The 24,796-nt window shown below is 38.6% G+C and overlaps 1 protein-coding gene across 5 annotated transcripts in view; it reads right to left on the bottom strand.

Annotated features, from left to right (window-relative positions):
• The window catches only part of LOC107587240 (transcription factor COE1-like), a 133,125-nt gene that overhangs the window by 99,123 nt on the left and 9,206 nt on the right, over positions 1–24,796 (bottom strand). For all 5 annotated transcript variants that reach the window (XM_016274947.1, XM_016274950.1, XM_016274949.1 and 2 more), the window contains exons 5-6: positions 21,575–21,648; positions 18,955–19,023 (exon numbers count right to left, since the gene is read on the bottom strand). In XM_016274947.1, the coding sequence (XP_016130433.1) occupies positions 18,955–19,023; positions 21,575–21,648 (143 nt within the window). The remainder of the gene's footprint in view (positions 1–18,954; positions 19,024–21,574; positions 21,649–24,796) is intronic.

The raw sequence follows: 24,796 nt of genomic DNA, 5'->3' as shown, positions 1-24,796 counted from the left end.
AACGTATTTGATGTTGAAGTTGTGCAAGGTGTTTCAAGCTAGACGTCCGAAGAGGCATCGCCGTCCCCTGAACTAATTTGCTTTGATCTTAAACTCTTGTTTTTCGCTGAAGTCAACGAAGAAATGGCACAATGTCATTATGCAACAGAAATAACAGACAATAACAACTATGATAACTTGGACAAACAAGCCAAGTCTTAAAAATTGGTTTAAGGGATGTATAATCTTTAATCTTCCATGTCAATTTGCATAAGCTTCTTTGCGGCTTTATTAAGTATCTGTGCAAATATCCCCCGAATATGAATGGGGTGTTACACTACAGCTACTGTCAGGGTCAGACAAAACAACTGATTTGGGGTGTATGAATGAAAACAGCACTGACACAACACACTTTACACATTATACTGATTACTTAGAAACACAGCTCACATTAGGGACTGAAAAGCCATGATTAGATGAAGAAATGATGAACATCCTATGCACTATTATACATTAAAATAAGTTAAAGGGGTGGTTGATTGCGATTTCACTTTTTTAACGTTAGTTAGTGTGTAATGTTGCTGTTTGAGCATAAGCGATATCTGCAAAGTTACGAAGCTGAAAGTTCAATGCAAACGGAGATATAGTCTTTTAAAATTCTGGCAGTTTAATGCCTACAAAAACGGCTGGTAGGGACTACAACGAGTTACTTCCCGGGTTCGTGAAATCACAAACCCAGATAAATCCCGCCCTCAGGAAAAGGCAGCAAAGGGGGCGTGGCCATGCTGCGCTGCTTTAGAGAAGAGGAAGAGAAAACTAGAGGTGCACGTAAAAATCTGTTCATATATGAATCGCAATTCTGTCTTCTAACGATTCTAATGGATTCACAAGTTTCAAAATCAAATGTATATATATATACATACTGTATTAAAGCTTTAATCAGGATAAAACCGTATATTAAAAGCTAACATAAGCAGTGGCATTTACAAATAACAGCATATCTAAAAGTATGAGACAACAACAAACAAAAAACATAGGCCTACCATTAAAAGCCGTGCTTGCACAGGTTCTGCACAATCCTCTTCAATAATAAGATCCGCTTCTCAATCGGGCTCAAACTGATAAGCGATATTAACGACGCCATTGTTTACAACACAACCGGAGCACATGCCGCTGAGGTGAGGAGCGGGACGATTAGACGTGCACTAGAGGCGGTTTAGCCAATCACAACACACTGGGCTAGTTAACCAATCAGAGCCCATCGCCTATTTCTGAGGGCGGGGCTTCATAAAAGCAGGAAATGATCAGCGTGTTTCTCAGCGAAGGGACAGAGCGGTGTGGAATAAAGGTAAATTATGTTAAAAATAATTAGTTTTTTTTTTTAAACAAAGCATTAACACATGTTAGACTGCACCCCATAAACACAATCAAGCCGAGAAAAAAAAACTGTGAACTACCCCTTTAATTTTAGTTTAGACACAGGGACTGCAGTTTATCAATTTTTAGGCAATGTTTAATAATATATTAATATTAATAGAATATTTTGATATTATTTAATAATAAAAATATAATAAAAATAACTATTATCATATATATATATAAATATATATATAAAGTTTTCTGAAATCACTAAATCATTTTTTAATTGATTCATTAAAATTAACAGTCTGAACTAATTTGAAAGAATTTATCAAATTAAACACCATTTTTGCTACTGAACTTTATGGTCAAATAAAGAGCACATTAAAAACAATGCAAAATCCACCGTGTTCATTAACTTTATATGACCAATCATATCGCAGATATATTGTGGATTATGTGTATTTGATATACGGCTCAGCCTGGTTGCACTCCCTCTGTCTTGGTGGTTCAAGTGCACTCATGATTTACACCCATCGTCTCAGGGCATGTTTGTTATTGTTCAGCCGACTTGCATGTTGCCGGGGACAACCAAGACGATGAATAAGGCCATCGATCAGGGCAGCTGGCGCGGAGAGAGCAGAGACCCACAGTGGGGACAACAATGCTGTGCTTGGCGGGACACTGGTCTACTCTTCCTGGAACGCTTTGCAGGGGAAGTCGTCTGTCGAACACCCTCCAAGCCCGATCGCCGGACAGACCTGTCGAACAGGAAAGGCCCACTGATCCACACAAAAGGGCCGATGTTACAGCCAGACACATGACATCATGTCCTATCAAGGACAGGCTAAGGGACCCTGAATTCCCCCTGATGAAGACTCTGAAATGAGATGCTAACGGCGTTCTCGCTTTATCCCCGTCTCAGATTTGTTTACAGACACTGACAGTCAGACGGTGTCGTGGAGAGGGGTGTCGAGGGTGCGGGGTGAATGCATTAAAGTTGGCCCGAACAGCAGGAGTGGCAGCTGTGGAGGACTCCAGGCATTCTTCGTTTCATTGTGACTCAGTTGTAGGAGGGAAGCGCTCGAGGACATGAAGCTGTGCGGCTCGCATGGCACCGAAAGAGGAGGGCACCTTGTATTCGTATCCTCCCAATACAAACTCCTGAAATATATCCCAAGCCTTTCAGTTTTGAGTGGTTGCGGCTACCCCAGACCAGCATTCGAAAAACAAAAGCACATAAACACACAAAGGGAAAATGAAAGAGTGCTCCATCCCAGTGTTGAAAGAGAGAGGTCAGATTGACTTGCCACCAGTCTGCTCTCGTTTTAGGGCATTGTCACCACAGAGACTGGCGTGTAATTGGTGGAAAGAGGTTTTATATATTCTTTTTATCACGTGGTGGCGGTCGATAAGTCAAGTACCTTCACGGAACTGTTGTAGAAAGTGCATGCAAGGATGTGAGGTCCTAATTCCTTACAACAAGTTCACCTTACAGATGAAAAGGACTTCCTCTTGACTTCAGTAATGTGTTGTTTTTCCAAGAAAGATAATATTTAATGTGAAACCTTGGAATTTGATTTAGTTTGATTTAGTGGAATCATTTTAAGCTACAGTATGATGTCATTGGATAAGGTTGTTTTGCTTGGTTCTCAAAAAAAAAAAAAAAAAGTCATTTCAGAGGCAAAGAAAGTTACTCCATTGTAGTGAAAGATCGTTACAAGTAGGGATGTATCTGATATATCTGTACCATATCGGTTATCGGCCGATATGATTTTAAGACTTATCGTAATCGGTTGATAATCGGTATTTATGAATGAGGTATTTATGAATGTACATATTTTTACAATTAGATCACCTTTGCTGTCATCTAAAGCTCACTGAAAGTTCATTTTTAAAAACACTAATAATGTAACAATGTAATCCTTAGCAAATCTGAGTATGAATTTTTCATAACATTATAATGATGCCTAAATTCACTTGTAGCACTTAAATTTTTTTTGTGTGTGTCTTTCATTTTCAACTTTTATTTTATTTTATTTATTTTATTTTACATAGTACAAATTAATATATTCATTTATCAGTTACCAGCCATAACATAAAAATAGCTATTACTGTAGGTTATTAATATTAGCCAGAATTTTAATATGGGTGCATCTCTAATGATTTATATATATATATACAGTATATTTATTCATTATTATTATAATTAGTATTTTTTTTTTTTTTTTTAAAGACATGCATCGATGAATCATATGCAACAGAACATTTGGGAAACGACCCAAGCAGGATTCAAACCCTTGTGACCAGCATGCAAGCACCAGTGTATAACACGTCAGAGGACACACCACCAACCAAGGCCATTCATCAAGGAAACAAGCTCACAAAATGCACATTATTGCTGACTGCTTTCAAAATGCAAATGAGTGAAAAATTTACCTGACACGATTTAAAATATTAAAATGACTGAAAAATGTTCTAAAACCCCTCACAAAGCCACCACACACTTAGAAGATGCTTCGTTGCATGGTCTGTGTAAAGAGGGTGTCTGAGAGAGAGATCAACAGAGAGATGAGAAATCTTCCACAGAGATGACTGCGGTGTCGGCCGCCTGTTAATTACCCAGCGGTAAAGCGGTCCAGACAGGCTGACACACAGAGTCCCCCACCCTGAACCAGTGGCTCATTCTAGAGCTCCAGGCTGGCTCGCTCCAGCCCACCCTTACAGATTTTAAAGAGCTTTCTACACCCAGTGAGGCCATCAAGAGGACCATGAAATCTATCATATTATAAGTTGTGGTGAGCTTTATAAAACAATGTTGCGCCAGGGTTATGCTTTTTAACGATGTGGTTCTAGCTGCGAAGAATCCAGATAATAATGTGAAGCAACAGCAAAACATGTGTATATGACAGTTCAATAGAAGTTTGTACAGTTAATGTGAAACACTATTCGTGAGCTGTTTTATTTCTGTTTCTTCAACTTTGGCCACTTGGGCAAGGGATTGATTTTTATTAAAACTCACAGATGTCAAAATTGTATTTTTGTTATTTAAAAACCGTATTATAACTAACATTTTTATACCATTCAATTTATTTTTGCTATTGCCTTTTATGGGTTTTATTATTTTAATCTTGTAAAATTAGAATTATTACATGTTAAAATAGGTATGATCTTAACATAGGCAAAAAAAAAAAAACTCAATATTTAATGTCAGAAAAAAATATTAGCATAAATGTGTTAATATTCCGATTGCCCCACCACAGTTGTAGTATCATTTCCACCAAAGCAAACTTACCCTTAAGTAAGTGCACTTGTTTACCAGCATGACAACAGTGAAGTGTATGCTGAAACATGAACTATTTATAAAATAGAAGTTTGTACAGTTAATGTGAAACACTATTCGTGAGCTGTTTTATTTCTGTTTCTTCAACTTTGGCCACTTGGGCAAGGGATTGATTTTTATTAAAACTCACAGATGTCAAAATTTTATTTTTGTTATTTAAAAACCGTATTATAACTAACATTTTTATACCATTCAATTTATTTTTGCTATTGCCTTTTATGGGTTTTATTATTTTAATCTTGTAAAATTAGAATTATTACATGTTAAAATAGGTATGATCTTAACATAGGCAAAAAAAAAAAAACTCAATATTTAATGTCAGAAAAAAATATTAGCATAAATGTGTTAATATTCCGATTGCCCCACCACAGTTGTAGTATCATTTCCACCAAAGCAAACTTACCCTTAAGTAAGTGCACTTGTTTACCAGCATGACAACAGTGAAGTGTATGCTGAAACATGAACTATTTATATATAAAGATGAAATATATGAGACGTGATAAATTATGAATAAAGGTAATTTCATTTGTAAATTCATTTTAATGGTTTATTTGTGAACAGACTTTTCTATTGTGCATCATATCCAATCAAGATGAAATTTTATAAAATTACACAAAAATATTATTTGTCTGTACTTAGGATCCATAAAAAGCTATTAAATTAGCCTTAGCTGCCATGTCATTTCAGAAATTTTAAATGTAATTTCCACCCTGTCATTTCCATCACAGAATGCTGTTAACCACAATACATCATTTGTGGTGGAAATGACACTGTAGTGGAAGTGATGATGACTTTTTAAAAAAAAAAAAAAATGACAAAAATTCTCCTGTGATGCATGTTTATGGAGAACAAACAGAATAAAGAAGCGAAAATGTGAAAAGTGTGATTCAAAAGTTTATTTTCTAAACGTCCGTCGGGCCAAAGTTAAAGAAACACCTATATACACTAACAAAAGGTGTAGGATTTACTACAAATAATTATGATACTACAAATAAATACAAGTAAATGTAACAAAGAAATAGCAAGTAACACATGGAATTAAATGTGAAAATTTAAAGTACCGAAAGACTGAAACAGAATTTTCTTGTAAAACGTACTCCATAATGTTTACATACATATTTACATGTTTGAAAAATAATTTTTTTCACATAATATTTTGTATATAGCTTCAAAATATATAATATTTATGATGCACTTTATACTGTTTGGAAATTTGTTCTTGTCTCTTTATAAGACGGATAACATTGTATTCTGCGAGGAAAATAGGGCATGTTTTATCATGCAACATCACTTTGACAGCGTGAGCTCTCTTTCCTGGCAACCCTCACCACTCGCTTCCTGCTGCAGGTAGAGTCGTAAAAAAACAGACCGAGACACACACACACGCACTCATTTAGGGTTGGCGGCACCCCGGTCTTCCAGCACCCCACCGACTGTCTTTGATGGGCCAACTGTGTTGACGCAGCCATCTGTTAAATCTGACAAGGTTTGCGTTTTTATTCAGACCCTGCTATTAATAATGGAGTGATGCATGACCACCACATCCAGAGCCACCCCCACTTTAAGATTCTCTCAGTGCAGCCCAGAGTGCTGACTCGCTACATGAGCGATGCCGCCAACATCTACACCTTGTTTACATTCTCAGCGTGACCTATTCGGTTGAACTCACCTGCAACCTGTATTAAATGTCATATGTCATATGATGCAATTTCAAGTTTTCCTTTCTCTTTGGAGTGTTACAAGCTGTTCGTGAATAGATAAGATCCCTAAAGTTGCAAAGACTAAAGTCTCAAACCCAAGGAGATATTCTTTATAAAAGTTAAGACTGGTCCACGCCCTCCTAAAACGCCTCATTTAAACATGCCCCCACATGTCTACGTCACGATGTGGGAAGATTTGCATAACACCGTCCAAATGTTCATGCAAACAAAGAAGGCGTAACTTTGATTCTCGCTGTAGTATTGTTGCCGCCGCCACCATGTTGTGAAAGTGTAGAGTAGCGCTTGTTGTTTGTAATTTATCCGATCACAAATGCAGACATGGTTATATATATATATATATATATATATATATATATATATATACAAAGCATAAAAAGACAGTATCATTATAATCCGTAATTATGTCCCCACTGGATGCAACAAATGCCTCGTTTATAATGGGTTTTCATGTTTTTGTCTCGTCGCTCCGGGACACGGCATCACAATATGGTAAGGGGCATAACATTTCCGTCACACGCTTGAGGTATTCGGCCAATCAAAATGCACTGGATAGCTGGCCAATCTGAGCACACGTCGCTTTTCAGACCGATGAGCTTTGTAAAAATCAACGCGTTTCAGAAAGGCAGGGCATAGAGGAGAAACACTAATGTACAGTATGTGGAAAATCATGTGTTTTTTGAACCTTAAACCGCATAAACACATTTCATTACACCAAATACACAAAATAATGTTCTTTTTCGCAACATCATATGACCCCTTTAATAACTGTTATGGGTCTGAAGTTTCCCCACCAACTGAGATGTTGAACTCCAGAAGCTGGAAACTTTTTGGGGAGGAATTCACCAGGGGCTGGGGTCTAGTTCTGCAAGTGACGAAGAATCTGCAAACAGCCAAGCGTACGGCCTGTCAATCATCGCTCCCCACCGTCCCAAGAGGGTTTTCCTCTGCAGCGACCCCCTCCTCCTTCAAAAAAGCTAAATCGAGGAAGAAGGCGAGTAAAAAGAATTTCAGGGCTATATTGGACCTACTAGCTGGAGGCGCTGGCACTGAAGCTTCTTACATAAATACACATTCCCAGACACCTTCAGGGTGGAGAATAATAAGGCCACCTCCATGTCACCTTCCTCTTAACATAACTGCAAAAAAGCACAGGTATCTGCAAGAGGACACCAACCGGTGGAGATGAATATGCAGGGGACTTCCGTCTGCTCTTTCATGACTTTATCATTTATCTGCAGAAAAATGGCTCGCTCCTTTTCGTGTGCACAAAGAAAGCAGTCGAGACTGACAGCTACCGAGGCATCCTCCATCATGCCCTGCCTGGATGGTGACAATCAACCGATTCCCCAAGCTCCAGCTGTCCCCAGACCCCCGCTGTCACTGCGAGACCAGACTGGTAACCAAAAGACCAGTCGTCGACCCCGAGACTACCAGAGCAAGCAAGTGGATCATACCCCTTTGGAGCCTTCCGTCAAAGTCTGCAAAGTTAAAATCTCAAGTGTCACCCGGCGAAGTGATGAAGAAGCAGGCAGTATGGAAATTAATGGCACACTGATGGAGAGCCGCTTTTATAGCGGCTTTTTGAAGTCTTGATGGCACGGATCGGCGCTGAAAACTCTCTGAGCGACGCTTCAAAAGCGTGATTTCAAAACAGCCCCCCTCGCGGCGGCAAAATACGGCTGCGATGTGTACACAGAGTTCTGCTAAATTATGTTAGGAAAAAAAATGGAGAGAGGAATGTTTACCACTTACCAGCCTAATGAAATTACATGTGCACAAGCTCACACACACACAGCGGTGGGAAATTATACGCAGCCTTTACGTCGGGAGGGGCAAGGGACGTGACTGAATCTGTCTATTGAGCAAAAGAGTAGTTGGGTTTCCTGGCCATCAGTGTCCATTTCATTTTAATGGCATTGCTAATGCAAACTCACCGGGTCGGGCGCTGGGTGGGTATGTGGTGGTGATTTTTTTTTGGGGGGGGATGGGTACACAGTGACCCATTCATGGATACGTGGACTCTCGGGTCAGGTAAAGGGAGGGGTGTTCTGGCAGTGATATTAATGACCACTAAGTGAGAGTAGCTCTTTGCATTTGCACCCAAATCCAAACCACAGTTCCATCAGCCAGTAGATGCAATAGATATCCTCTACTTGTGCTCACAAAAAACGTACTGTGGCCATATAGTGGTGGTAATACCATGGTACTTAGGCATGATGGTATTTGGGACAATTACAAATACGATACTGTTCAAAAGTTTGGAGTCGGTAAGACTTTTTAATGTTTTTGAAAGAAATCTCGTATGCTCACCAGTGCAGTAAAAAAATAAAATATAAAATAATAGTATGGAATATTATTCAAACTTAAACTTAAAACTGTTTTCTATTGTAATATTTCATATATTCCTGTGATGTAAAGCTGAATTTTCAACATCATTTCTCCGGCCTTCAGCATCACATGATCCTTCGGAAATATTTCTAATATGCTGATATGTGCTCAAGAAACATTATTATCTGCTTAAAATTTTTTTTGAAAATGTGATACACAGGATTCTTTGGTTAATAGAGAGTTAAAAAAATATTTAGTAATATTCTAAATGTCTTCACTCTCCTTTTTTATCAATTTAATACATTTCTGCTGAATAATAGTATGAATTTTTTTTTTAAATCTTTAGTTTAAAGCACATATGCCAAATTCGATGTATTTTTTATATTCATGCTGATTTCATAATGTTTTCAAAAACTTTGATACCATTCTGTTTAATGACTATTAAAAAATATATGTGGTGTATCCATCAAGGAAAATTGACATATTATGCACATTATTTTTTTTTTTTAAATGTTTCTAATATTTTTTTAACAATATAAAAAGTAGTTTTACAAATATCATTAAATTATTAATTCATAAATACCAGTACTTTTTGGGGGAGTCGCACCACATGACATGACATGTACAACCTGATCAAGCTTTTAAAAGCCCTCTAAAACTATATACTGTATATATATACACCATCCTTTGATGGTATATATATACAGTATATACCATCCTTTGATGGTATATACTGTATATATATACCATCAAAGGATGGTCAGTTTACTGGATGCAAAATGTTTAGAAGGATCTAACTGTTAACACTATCCAGCCAAACCTTGACCCCCTGGTACATGGTACTCCAAAGTATTTCATGCTACATGTCTATAAAACATGAAATACCATATATGTTCAAAAACAAACAAACAAAAACAAAATCAATAAAATAAGTTTTGTGGAAAAACACAAAGTTAAACCTGACATTTCACACACCGCCCATTCCACCCTGCCTGTTCTAGTGGGCTGGTTGCCCAGTGCACAATGGGGGGCTGGTTACGCAGGGACACAGGGACACATCTGTGTGCAACATATCCCGGGGCAAGGCCATTTCTCCCTAATGCTACTTCAATTCCAGTCCTTATAGCTCCAAGAGGTTGGCTCAGGAGTAGTGTGTGTGCGAGCCGCCCCTTTAAACACCACCTCAGGGCACTTGGTTAGGCCCACCGCAGAGAAACACTAGGTGCAAATGTAAAGGTACTGGTTTTGGTTTGTCTATTTTTGAGGCAGTTAATTCGCAAACAAGCCGTTCAAAGCTGCTTTAGTTGGGATGTTGTAATTTTCAATGTCAAGGAACAGAAGAGATTACAACTTTGTCATATTATAGTTGAATTTCGAAAAAATTAGTGAAAAATAAATCTATTGTGTGAGAATTACACTCGGGTGGAATCTCGGGGCCTATCGCGAATTAGCATCAAATGTAAATGTTGAGCTTTCTAATGATGGAAAGTGCAGAAATGGATTCAAAATAGAATAAATGAATAAAACATCTTCAGTTCTTCCTCTCTCTCTTTCTCAGCTTTCTTTTCTCCCTCTCTCTCTGACACAAAGTCAATGGCATGAATAATTCACTGCTCTCTCTCTCTCTCAGAGCCACGGGTGACCTTTCCCCACAGGAAGTGGAATCGAAACACAACAATGGGCCCCAAGCACAGGGGGATCCCAACTAAGGAGACACTAAAAACACACCGGGGATACAGAGAGCTTGCGGATCCCATACATTATACATTAATAAATTATTCAGTTATAGTCCCTAAAATTCACATTGCATAAATGCAGCCACCCACATGCTGGAGGGGGAAGACCAGCAGAGAGGCTCCGGCCCAGATTGCCCCTAACATCAAACTAAGCAGAAGTCTAAATGACTGCTTTGAGTCATGAGGTAGTGTTTTTAGTCTGTATAGAGTAATATAAGTAGTATAAGTAGATTATAGACTTTGTAGTATAGTTCCGCAATGCAAAACAATCAAAGGAACCAAGTTTGACTCAGTAGAGGAAATTTAAATTAATTCAATTGAAATTGAAATTAAATTCTATAACATAAAATATATCATATTTATTCTATTTTAAATAAAAATAATTACATTGTTTAATATATATGTACTTTTTTTAATCAGTAAACATTATTTATTTATTAAAAATAGAATCCGTTTTTGTTTGTTTGTTTTTGTTTTTCTAATGTGTCTGCCAGGACTTCCAACTTGTATAAACATGTATAATTTGGTCAAAGGTCATGTTCAGAATAGCATACTACTACACTACTCATACTGTAATTTCTGCAGTATACAGTATACTGTATATACAACGCACTGTATGCATACTTTAAACATAGAATATCTGGATGACCTGTTAGGTCTGGCAAAAACAAATGTGCAGTATGAAAACACAGACACTGTTGAGGAATATTGTCTCCCACAATGCAATACAAAAGATCTGACCTTCCATTTACCAGTGTTACGGATGAACTGGAAGTGACATTGTTTAATTGATAACTGCCAATATTCAAGGCCTGATGTATAATGTATGAACCTATAATGTTGCATACTTAATTCAACAAGTTGCATACAATTATCTTATTGCATTTTAAGTTATTTTGCATTTTAATCCAATGTTCTATAAGATCATTAATTTTTGCATGCATAATGCATACTTTCACAGGCAATTTTTAAAAAGATTTATGTATGCAGTACATACTCTTTTATTTTTGAAATAAGGAAAAGTAAACAGAAATTGAGACGTAAATAGAACGTAAATGACTGTAAGAGGAATAATTGCCACCTACAGAGAAAGAAATCGAATTAAAACAGGATTATATGAAAAACATGTTGACAACCATGCATTTCTCTCACACTTTTTTTCTTTTTCACCTGCAAACGAGTAACAGAAAGAAGGAAGTGACATCAATGCCTTAGGAGTGGCCCATCCTGTCTGCCATTCTGAGCTCAGGTCAAAATCTCATTTAGCAGGAAGCCCTGATCATCAGAGCTCCGATGTTCACACACTCACACAGACACACACAGAACACCTTTCCATGGTAAACAACGATTCCCAGCACAACATGAGCTCAACACACTCTCTGGAATGAAACAAATCACTTAAAATGAAGTTCAAACATCTGTTAAAGCTGAGATTTGCTATCAGCCACAGATTTCCAATAAGATGAACCCAGACATTTTCAAAATACATTTGTGTCCTTTTCTGATCAGAAAAAAAAATAAGTGCAACATTTTCCACTCTTCAATTACAGTACGCTAAAAAAAAAAAAAACGGTTATCAGATACAACATGAATAGAAGCCAGGGTTAAAGTACCATCTAAAATCTGTTCTTCTAATTAAGATGCTAATAGGAATGCTAAAGAGGCTGGCTGACTGACAGCTGAATTCAGATGGCTTGATTGACAGGTCTCACACACACTCAATCCTCTTACTGGCAGAGAGGGGGACGCGCATTCTGAGGGGACACACACAACAGTTCTGCTACTTTTACCGTTCGCGCAAAAGAAGGAAATGATATTTTACCTGCAAAGCTTGAAGATCTCACAGATTTGTTTAAAAGAACCAAATAAAACAAAATCGAACAGCAAGAAGGGAGAAAAGACAGTGAAAGTGAGCTGATGTTTTAGTGAAAAGAAAGAGACGGACACACTCACACGCAGACAAATGCGCACGCCGCTTTAGGGGTCAACCAGGCGCATGATAGGATTTTCGGCAGTGAACTAGAAGTCGTTAACCGTATATTAACTTGGAGAGGTAGAGGGCGACACTGTCATTATCATCTTTCCTGGCTGGGATTAAGTGGCCACACGCAGCCTGTCACAAAGAGCTGGCACTGAGAAAGCACGAGGATCCTCACAGCGCTAAACTGACAACCAGACGCATTCGAACAAGCCATGGATATTCGCCTCTTTCGGATTTCTGCCACTCTTTCTCACACTATAGCCACTAAAGGACTTTTTTTTTTTGTCTTTGTTCTTTCTTCAATAGGCCAATCTGGACTGGATTAATTTAACAATGGTCTAATTTGAGACAGTCGTGTGCTGGGCAATAGATTAAACCGTTAATGTCACAGTATACTCTTAAAAATAAAGGTGCTTCACGATGCCATAGAAGAACATTTTTGTCTAAATGGTTCCATAAAGAACCTTTAACATCTGAAGAACCTTTCTGTTTCACAAAAGGTTCTTTGTGGCGAAAGAAGGTTCTTCAGATTACAAAAAGGTAAGAAAGAGATGGTTCTTTAAAGAACCTTTGACTGAATGGTTCTTTGTGGAACCAAAAATGGTTCTTCTATGGCATCGCTTGAAGAACCTTTTGAAGCACCTTTATTTTTAAGAGTGTAGTATCTCACTGGTGTGGTCCAAATTGAACTCTCAGACGATTGCTCCATAAAGTATTTGGGCACTGAAGGACACTTGTGTGAATGCCATTGCATTAGAACATGTCTGTAAACAAATGATGGACATGTTTATTCACAGAACTATAACCACTGTTCATTTTTGCAATGATTTTAACAGGAGGATTTTAGTGGATGTTTGAAGTCACACAGTTGTCCCAGCCAAGTAACCACAGGTATAGTTCAGCACATTAACTATGAACATAATAATGTTTGATAACCAGTTGGGGTGGGGAGTGTTTAATTATAATTCATTACATTAGAACTGTACAAATGAGATCATATGAATTAGCCACCAATTCGCCGAAACATAAAATACACTCTTAAAAATAAAGGTGCTTCAAAAGGTTCTTCAAGCGATGCCATAGAAGAACCATTTTTGGTTCCACAAAGAACCATTCAGTCAAAGGTTCTTTAAAGAACCATCTCTTTCTTACCTTTTTGTAATCTGAAGAACCTTCTTTCGCCACAAAGAACCTTTTGTGAAACAGAAAGGTTCTTCAGATGTTAAAGGTTCTTTATGGAACCATTTAGACAAAAAGGTTCTTCTATGGCATCTTGAAGCACCTTTATTTTTAAGAGTGTAGTTACAAATTGCCATGAGGTCGTGTCAGACCAGAATGATAAATAATGTCATGAATAAATAATTGAGAGATATAATCCCAATTTTCAAAAAGAATGTCAAATTTACGAGAAATAAAAGTTACAAAGTGTATATACAGTGGGTACGGAAAGTATTCAGACCCCCTTAAATTTTTCACTCTTTGTTATATTGCACCCATTTGCTAAAATCATTTAAGTTAATTTTTTTTCCTCATTAATGTACACACAGCACCCCATATTGACAGAAAAACACAGAATTGTTGACATTTTTGCAGATTTATTAAAAAAGAAAAACTGAAATATCACATGGTCCTAAGTATTCAGACCCTTTGCTGTGACACTCAAATATTTAACTCAGGTGCTGTCCATGGTGCAAAAAAATCTAAATATTGAGAAAAATTCGCCTTTAAAGTTGTCCAAATGAAGTTCTTAGCAATGCATATCACTAATCAAAAATTAAGTTTTGATATATTTACAGTAGGAAATTTACAAAATATCTTCATGGAACATGATCTTTACTTAATATCCTAATGAGTTTTGGCATAAAAGAAATAAAATGGATAATTTTGAACCATACAATGTATTTTTGGCTATTGCTACAAATATACCCCAGCGACTTATGACTGGTTTTGTGCTCCAGGGTCACAAATATGAATTGCAATGCAATGTGAGAAGGCGAAAACAAGCTTCTGTTATATGGTAGTGATACCAAAATTATACACTTCACCTTTAACAAGCTTCTTTTTGTGAAATGTTTTGCTTGAAAAGTGCTTTGGCTATCTTTCTTTGAAATGAATGTCACATGGTTTGATTTTTTTGTCAACAATGAACCATTCCAAAATGTGTCCAAATTTGCAAAAATCAAACAAACAGGCACGACGTCAGACTTAAGATAATGTAAATATTGTACTTGATCACTTTTTTTTTTTTTTTAAGAACCATGATCATGCACGGCGAGTTAATGTAATTTGAGATCTATTTTGCCTGCACGCCGTGAACTTTTAGCTTAGAGCTGCACTTTTTCAGCAGGCCATTAAATGTAAAATTCAAGGGCATGGTGACCCATTTCCCTCCATCAGCTCTGCGAATGTTGTTTTGGTTAGAGAACAGAGATCCAGATGTTGAGCTCTGAGCGCTGAGAGTCAGGCCAGCCAAGAGGGGCTGAGAACCGAGTCTCGGGGGTACAGGAAGTCCCACGGTATCCACGGGAACTTTCGCATTCCATTCTTCGCCGGCCCTCTGACAGCTTCTGACATCCCTCAGCGTGGGCTCACCGCAAGAGCCCTCGTGATCCCAGAGTGGATAGAGAACTACTTCCTCTGAGATGGGAAGATGAAACATCCTAAAAGCCGACGGCAGAGTGTTCAAGTAACTTCTGGTGGTGCGTTACAGAAAACACACACCCGTTCTTGCACCCCTCCTGCGCCAGAGGATCTAGCATCACAGATATAATAGGCAGCTGGTAAGTGGAGATGTTTGAAATGGGCCGACAGGAAAGGATTTCGATTGACATGCTACCGTCCGTGTGCTACCGTGTAAATCCAGTACACAGCTCCCTTTGAATAAGAATAAAAACTGTTTCTCCTAATGCTAATTTTAGGGATAGGCTACTTATCCAAGGCTTTTTTGGCACCCTGCACATAAACAGTAGTGAGATGGGAGGGTCTGGAATAAAATGAGACGTGAACAATAGACGTCCAGGGCTGCAGGGGTTGGAGTGGAGGAAGGTGGGGGTGGAGGGCCTGGACTGAAAGTGATTAAACCAAGAGGAAGAAAGGAGAAAGTGAGGAGGCGTCTATTAGATGTCAGTGTGCTTTGTGTCCATGTCAATGAGACGGGATTAAAGTATTGGAAATAATCTTACAGAGCCGATGAAAGGTCAGTCCGGGAGAGGTAGAGGCTGAGAGGAACATATGGCCCAGCTGAGGAGTCGCTAATGTTATACAGCATGTTAGAGACACTAACACACACACACACACACACACACATGAATGCGAGAGGGACCAGTTCAAATAAAACAAATAAAGAGATCCAGATAAATAAGTATGAAAGGAATCGTTTTACATGTGGTGTAAATCGAAGCGGCCAGCGGAGTTCATTACGAATTCTGTGAGCGGTTATGATTTGTGGTATCCCCCCTGCATGTGCGAATAAATCGAAAGGACAAAAAACAAACCTGCAGTTGGACGATTCGGTCAAAATATGTTCGTCAATAAATGGCGAGCGTGGATATTGTTTGTTTACAGATGAGTAAATATGAAATTAGTTGTTTTAACAGCATAATAAGGGTTCATTAGTGTTTTTAACGCAGATTTGGATTAGCTGTGTTCTTTGTGTATCCAATTAGAGCATCACTCTCAATGCAAAACCAGCAGAATTAGCCATAGCCAGACTAATTACTGGTGTGAAATCAAATCGGCTCGTTGAAAGAAGTGCGCGCTAATGAGCCCTTATTAACCAAGCTAAATAACTCAGAGGGAAAAGGCGGAACTGGGATTTATTTTTCTTTAGGTTACACGTTTAGGAGAAATAATAAGTCATAATCGAGACGCTGTCATTGAGCTTGTGAGAAAGTGTGTAGCTGCCAAGAATACATACCAAAATTAGGTTGTTTTCTTCTTTTTACACCTTTTTCTTTTTTCCTTTTTTTTCTTTCCTGCATGACCCAATTTCTCTGGGCTGCAGCAACATGCGACGAGAGATCAGGAGTGACACAATCAGATCAGATCACAACATCTAAACACTCTCACCTTTATGAAAAAAAAACTGTATGCAAAGAAATATACGTGGGAGGATTATTAAGTAGGACAGAGGAGGAAATTGCAGCACAAATGCATTGCAATTCTGCATCAGTGCAGAAAAAAAAACATTCAGAATTTTAAATAAACTTGAAATAATTTTAGTTAAAAAAGAACAAATACACAGGACAAAAATCACAGATATAAAGAAAATTCTGCACCAACTGTTACACTAAATTTAAACATTTTGCCATCTTCATGCTAAAATGATAGCACAGAGATTGCATATATGCCATGTCAAGGCACATTTACACACTTTCTAATGTAGAACAGAGGTGTTAAAAATGCATTTAGATAGAAATTAAAATTGCACGACAATACAAATACTATATGCACAAAAAAACCGATAATATATGTTGGTCTGAACATACAGCTTTTATGCATTGAGAACTATTATGATTCCCTAAAACAAAACTGAAAGATGAGGTGCCTGAAAATTCCCATCTATAGTGGAAATGTAGTAGTTTTATTTTTTGATGGCCTTGAAGTTGCCAAGGCCTTCAAGTAGGCCTTTTCACTGCACATGGGACCAATGCACATGAGATCCTTCAGCAGGTTCATCAGCCTGTGTTCATATCGTGCCTGTGTGCTCAGTGGGGTTTAAAGGCATATGAGCATGTATAAGGGAGCCACAGCTGGCTCCCAAGAGTTCTGACCCGTTCTGGTCAAGTGAAGCATAAACTGTGTCGGCTACCCACAAACACGTGAGCCAGGTATGAAGGGGGGGGGGGGGGGGGGGGGGGGAAGGCATATGAGCATGTATAAGGGAGCCACAGCTGGCTCCCAAGAGTTCTGACCCATTCTGGTCAAGTGAAGCATAAACTGTGTCGACTACCCACAAACACGTGAGCCAGGTATGAAGGGGGGCAGCAGATCTGTTGTGTCCGAGTGCGGTCGGCTGAGCAGCTCCAGTCACACCTGAGTCCATTCTGCATGAACGGGTCAGTGGCTGAAACCGAACAGCCACAATTGTCCAGCTCTTTACTGACTGCTGTCTAAAACTTAAGTAAACAAGCAAAGCAGAACTGGGAGAGCCGATAGTGGGAAACATTTTGTTGTTTTTTTTCTTCTCAGTGGGATTTAATTTTTACAAATGAGCCTGAACGGTCTTTTGACAAATGTCACAAATCAACCTAGTCTGGTCATCTGCACACAATAACTCTTACACACCATTCCATGTGGTTTAAATCAAGTCATTTTTCCCATTTGGCTATAGATTCTGACTGAGATATACCCTTGATTTGTGGCCTTTCCCAGTGTTACGGGCAGATTATGGAAAAAAGGCGTCTTGGGAAGTTGGGAAGCTGCATATATTCCAGCAAAGGCCATTTCAGCGAGACCAATTGAAATGTGATTCAGTGCTGATTTTCTTCAAATAGGCTAAGCAGCTCTTGATATGTTCACCTCGTGTGCCTACATATTGTCTCAAAGGAACGTTTAGCAATTTTCAGTGAGCGTAGCAGTTGCTAACCACTTTGCTGCAACAATGGGAAAAAGATTATTTTGTTCAATCCATGAGAACCATGACCTGTCAAAATAAATGCCCTTAGACGTCGGCTAAAAGCTTCCACATTACAAAACACATAACTGCGCATTAACGGGAATGAAAACACTACCTCAAGGACTGTGAAATCTTTAGCGTTGCTAAGAATCCTATTAGTCTTAATGCTAACATTATTACAACTACAATTACATCATTCAAAAAAGGATGCAGGGGTTTAATTTGGGATTTAAAGAGACGAATGTTAGGTGAAAGAAAGCAATGCCCCGGGGGATCGAGAGAGATGGCGAGAACAGGGTAGCTAGGATGAGGGGGGGCCCAAGGGTCTTTGGCGTCTATTGTTTCACAGCCCGTTATGCATGTGGGATTGATTAAGACAGAATAAAAGACCAAGAACACTGTCTTTTTTTACTTCTGAAGGGGGAACCATAATCCAGAACTGGGCCAGATCTCAATTTGAAATACATACCATGTAGATATTATCTAAATTGCTTACATGTTTACTGTCAAACATGATCTCAAGAGAAATTAGTCACTAAACACATTTAACGCAAACACTAGCCTTTAGGCCTGTAATTTACTCAGGCAAAGACAGCAATAAAAAGCACATTAATATTAAGTGTTTGGGCTCAGCCAATCCTGATCCCACAACAAAAAGAACATGGTGGAAGAGTAGCAGCAAAAGAAACAACATGACAGAGCATTTAACAAGTGACTCAAACGTACACACACACAACAGACCGTGACGGCCGTAAGACTCCAGCGTGTCCTGAGAACTACTTCAAAAGCGACGTCAACCGTAGCCTCAAACAGCATGATGATAACAATGTAAGTATCAGATGTTTTCAGGCACACAAACAGGAAGTGTTAATGAGGGAGAGATTTCCTACCTGTCGATGATGACGGGATCGGAGGGTGTCTCGTTGCGGTTCCCGCAACTCTTTTTGTCACAGCAACGACTGAAAGAAAGAAGAGATCAGTTTAAATCAGACATCCTATGTCTTAAGTCAAATCTAAACCATTTTTTCTGGACTTTTTTGTCCAAAGGAAATGTTATTTTAGCAAGTCATATTTTTCACGTCTTTGTTTTTTGTCCATTAAGGTTTATGCACATTGCTATTGTTTAACACTTTGATAAAGAAGCACGTACTCAACGCTAGAACCTCAATGTAAATGCTTAGATAGCATTTCATTTAACTGGATGGTGACAAGTAGCCAATGTAAGTCAGATAGTTAAAGGGGAGGGGTTTAAAAGAGGGCTCGGTGACATCACTCAAAAAGGAAAGTCATTTCAGAGGCTTAAAATTTGATAAACGAATGACCTTTTTTTCCTTCTGATTAATTTTAACCGATTAAGCGCTAAAACATGTTTAAAGTAATTGAGGTCCATGTTTTTATTTCTGGTTGACCTAAAACTTAGTTCAAACTCTATTGCCCCCTTGAGTATTGGAGTTTGTTACCGCCACATTAAAACATTCAGTGGGACTGCTAGACCTTCATCGCATTTGCATAGGTGATGAAGGTTTAGCAGAATGATGAGAGGAGAATTTAAGGTGTGCGAGGGGCTTCAGCGACGGTTTGGAGACCACCGGCATCACATTTCTACCGCACAGATGGCAGTAGGACACTGAATAAGGGCTGGGGACAAAACTGTCACATGACACCCCTGGCATTGTCCTTCCCCCTTCAGTTTTTCTTCCTCCCACAACTCTCTCTGCTTCCACCCTCCCACCTCACGGTTTCTCTTGTTACCTCATTCCCAGCTCCCTATTTTCTCCAATGACACCGTTTTTAGATGTATCAATAGACTTTAGTCATTCATTCACGGACTACAAGAGTTCAGATCATATCATGAGATGTACCATGCTTATTCATGAGGAACCGTGTGTATGTGATTTATATAATACACTTCTTCAGGTATGCATGATGAATGTCTTTCTTTAGAAACTCATCATGAATAGAAGGCTAAAATCTCTCTCTCTCTATCTACATCTACATCTCTATCTCTCTCGCCCCTCCTTCTGCAAGGCTTCCTCAACTAGGTCAGTGTCCTCCCAAAGGACTGGAACAAGGGATTGCAGTGCCTCTGTGTGTGTGTGTATTTATACAGTGCAGGAAGAAGATTTGTAGGAGCCTAATGATCAAATCCGGCAGCGCCCATGGGAGACACGGTTTAGCTCATGATACACAAAACCTTGAGCATTCAAATTTATAGATACACATTCAAAACAATTGTAAAGAAATATTGTTAACTAAATTTTTTTAATGCAAAGCTCGCCGGCATGTTTTGTCCCACACTTGCAAGCTGGCATGGTACCATATGGCTAATGGTGGTGTGTGGCAATTAGTGGAGCTGATTAATGGTGAACAGCCTAATTTTCTGCTTATAATTGCGGCAGCATTTGAAGGTACACATACAGGCTATCGCACACACAAATTCACGATTGCCTATCAATGCTGATTTGGAAGGTGGGGGGGGGGAGGACTATATCGGTTTGCGTATGCATTAGCTGTCAGTTCTCACAGTAAAAAAAAAATCTGGTTCTTTTTTATGCGAAAGTGCCTATACAACATCTTTAAGTTGCGTAATACGTTGCTGGTAAAACCTGGCATATATTTCACGGACACCACGTGAGCCAGGGCACATTTGTCAGCAGAGCACACTGAAATTTCAGATTGAGTAATGAGTTTCTGCTTGTCCTAATTAACCAGGCATCAGGGTGATATTCATGGGGGGGGGGGGTTACAAGGGGGGGCGGACCCGTTAAAACACCACTAAAAATCGAAATCAGCCCATCATCACAGAAGTATGCTAATACGCTATTAGTTTGCAAAACATAAGCTAAGCAAAACAGAGAAAAAGAATGAGAAATGATTAATTTAATAATGTATATTTGCTGTTATACTAATATATAAAATCTAATTGAAAACACATTAATGGACACAATAACATAGATCAGATGGCATAGGTCATGATGCAGTTTCTGTAGGATTTTTAATAAGGCACTGAATAGAGTACCAATTAAAAGCTCTTTCAGCCAGTGGAATGGACTGAATTATTATTTCAAATTTTAAAAAAAAAGTGTTTGTCATACAGTTTGATGGGGTTTTTAAATATCAAATATGTTCAGATTTTCTATGATTGTGCTGTGCCACGCGGCATTTTCAGCAGGACCATAAAATCTAATTGAAAACACATTAATGGACACAATAACATAGATCAGATGGCATAGGTCATGATGCAGTTTCTGTAGGATTTTTAATAAGGCACTGAATAGAGTACCAATTAAAAGCTCTTTCAGCCAGTGGAATGGACTGAATTATTATTTCAAATTTAAAAAAAAAAGTGTTTGTCATACAGTTTGATGGGGTTTTTAAATATCAAATATGTTCAGATTTTCTATGATTGTGCTGTGCCACGCGGCATTTTCAGCAGGACGAATTACGAATTACTTGGAAACTTGTCGTATCGCACCTGCTTGGGACAAAGTGTAGTGGAAAAAGTCTCACCTGCACATAATTTCATGAGTCAGGAGCACACGGCACATCTCCGGGTTCTTGTCTTGACCTTCATATATGATGGGCTTTGAACAGAGAGGGGGGGAAGTCAGTTTTTGGATTCAAACAGGCTTTATTTAACACAAGAATTAATCTTTTGGGCAATCAAAATTAAATGAAGCATATTGCATATGAAGCTGTATATATAAATATATTAGCAATAAAGCTGTATACATAAATATATATTTTAGGAAGCTGACATTGACCACAAAACATCCCCAAAAAAAACAAAAAATTTACACTTATCCACCCTCACATTCAGCTATGGATTCACAGAAGCCCATTCCACTTGAGAAACATGCTGCGAGGAGGCGTAATTCTGCCTTTAAAGCCTGTTGGCCTGATCTATTTAATAAATATGAGCATGTGTCATGGGGAATCATCTAAGCTGTTCCAATATTTCTGAACAGGCTGTCCAGAGCTCTGGCTCCACACAGGACTGTGGCTCATTACTTAAAGGAAAACAGAAGGTGAGAAATGAAGGTGTTCCAATAAGAAGGGCTCACTGTTTCACTTCTAGCTCAGGTAATTACTCTCCCTACAGGACATGGGGCTGAGGTGGGGTAACATGTGGGAGAGGGATGTACAATAGCACCAGCTCCGAACGGTTTGAGGGATGGGTAACAGCCGAAGAACACCTGTTGTAGGTGGAGGAGATGATACGAAACATAACTGGTTGCTCAGATTCTAACAAGCAGGGAGATAATAACAGTTAGGGCTGCACGATAAATCGAAATGGAATCGAGATCGCGATTCGACAGAAGCTGCGATTGTCATGCGTATCTTTCAGAGAAGCACGGTTCTGTGATCATTAGTAAATCTCCATCCAAAGGCCAGAGGGTGCTCTCACGCTGAAACTCCAAATATGCCTCGCAGAAGAAACCCAGAATATGCTGCAGCTGCAACTGAATAAACAGAAGATCCAACTGCTTTCATTGATTCAACGTGACTAATAAACACACGACTACGGCAGTTCTTATTATTATCATTTTCATTAAAATAAAGTATATTTATAATGCAGTGCCTTTATCACTGCTTAAATACTATGAAATATGTTGTGTGCCTTATTCTGTGTAAGAAGCCACATCATCTCACAGAAGGATTTATTTCAAACACTCGACTGACATTATGAAGTGAGTTTGGAGTAAAAATATGTTATTAAATGTGGTATTTTCACATGCTTTCAGATGGAGCAGCATTTACTTCACAGAGCCATAGGAAAACATATTTATCAAAACTAATACAGTTGAAAGTCAACCAGAAATACTGTGCACAAATCTACTTCAGAAATATACCGTATACAGGATATTCATTGAAGGGGCACAAACCCCAGTGAAATATATCACAAATTATTATTGATTATTGATAGTTATTTGTCAATGGAATTCACATATACCAACGTTTCAGCAATCATGTTGTGTGTTTGCTATCATGCCAGATTCGCGAATTAATCAGTCTTTTGATCTAATTGGTCATACGGGTTTGCAACAAGATCTGAAATTGTTCTCGATTCAGTTTGAAGAATTCGGACAGTTCCCTTACGCACGGAATCATTTGCAGCGTTTCGGTTTCTCACACCGAAATAATAACGGGGTATTTTCAAGGACAGAAAACAAAAAGAGCACTGATTGAGATGAATATTTACCTACAATCCATTCAATATAAGAAACAAAACGTAGCAAATATTTTCATATTTTCAGCGCTTTATTGCGTGTGCAGCTTGTGAACGACTCTGTACTGCAGGTAAAAATGATTTAAATCCAAACCAGTATTTCAAAAAGACACCGTATCGCAAAACACCCACAAGAAAAGTATACTTGGGGGAAGAGTTGGACTCGTAACCCAAAGGTTGCGAGTTCGAGTCTCGTACCAGCAGGGATTCTCTTCCACCTTCAATACCATGACTGAAGCGCCCTTGAGCAAGGCACCGAACCCCCAACTGCTCCCCGGGCGCCGCAGCATAAATGGCTGCCCACTGCTCCGGGTGTGTGTTCACGGTGTGTGTGTGTGTTCACTGCTGTGTGTGTGCACTTAGGATGGGTTAAATGCAGAGCACTAATTCCGAGTATGGGTAAGCATACTTGGCCACATGTCACGTCACTTTCACTGAGAAAGCGTCTATTTAGATATGCTTGCACGCTAAATGTAAAAAGAATCAAAGAAACAACGCGACCGGTTTTGTCCCATTCACGAGCAAATTACTTTTACAAGCTGCTATTTGGTGAATCAAAGCAAACGGCGTGACTAGCGTAGTTCGATTGACGAGCAAATAAGTCTTATGAGTCGGTTCTTTTTAGTGCATCAACTACTAACAGTGCAACAATTAATCCTATTTGATTGTTTCAAGTGATTCAACAACATACACAGCACGACCAAGTCTGAGCCATGAGCAAATGACTCTTACGAGTTAATTCCTCTTAGTGAATCATATACACACAATGCGGCCAGTCTAGCTCTATAGCAAATGGTTATTGAGCGAACGGCTCAAGCCAGTTCCTTTAATGATCCATTCAAACAAATAAACTCAATGAATCAGAGTGGATAGTGAATCAAAATCTGACTCAATTACTGATATTTTAGTGATTTCAGTCTCCAAATTAAGTTTTGTATACTTCAGGTTAGTGAAATTTAAATAAACATACATAGGGTACACTATCAGTCACAAATTTGGAACAACTAGGCTATGATTTTTTTTAAACGTATTTGAAAATATCACTGTTTCAGCAAAAATATTAAAGAGCAAAAACTATTTTCAACATTGATAATAAGAACCATTATTAATAATTAAGCACCAATAATAAATAAACACCAAATATCATATTAGAATAATTTTTAATGTGACACTGAAGACTGGAGTAATGATGCTGAAAATTCAGCTTTAAAATTACAGGAATAAATTACATATTCAAATATATTCAAATAGAAAACTGTTTGTTTATGTTTCACAATATTACTGTTTCATATTAATGTATCTATCGCTTCAGTTCACTCACTCATCTTTTTCTTTCATTTTTGCATCTTTCACTCATGGGTAAAAATATGAAGTGCCTATGCGCTCACTGGCATACTACCTACGCTAGCATATGACGTGCCAAACCATCAGTGGCGTGTGGCACAGGGGCGGTGGGGGGAGGCAGGAGGCTGGAGGAGGTGGGTGCGAGAGAGCAGTTGGGA

Source organism: Sinocyclocheilus grahami, unplaced genomic scaffold (genome assembly GCF_001515645.1).
Source record: "Sinocyclocheilus grahami isolate Dianchi unplaced genomic scaffold, SAMN03320097.WGS_v1.1 scaffold91.1, whole genome shotgun sequence".
NCBI classification, from domain to species: Eukaryota; Metazoa; Chordata; class Actinopteri; order Cypriniformes; family Cyprinidae; genus Sinocyclocheilus; species Sinocyclocheilus grahami.
This window is presented reverse-complemented; position numbering and strand designations above follow the sequence as displayed.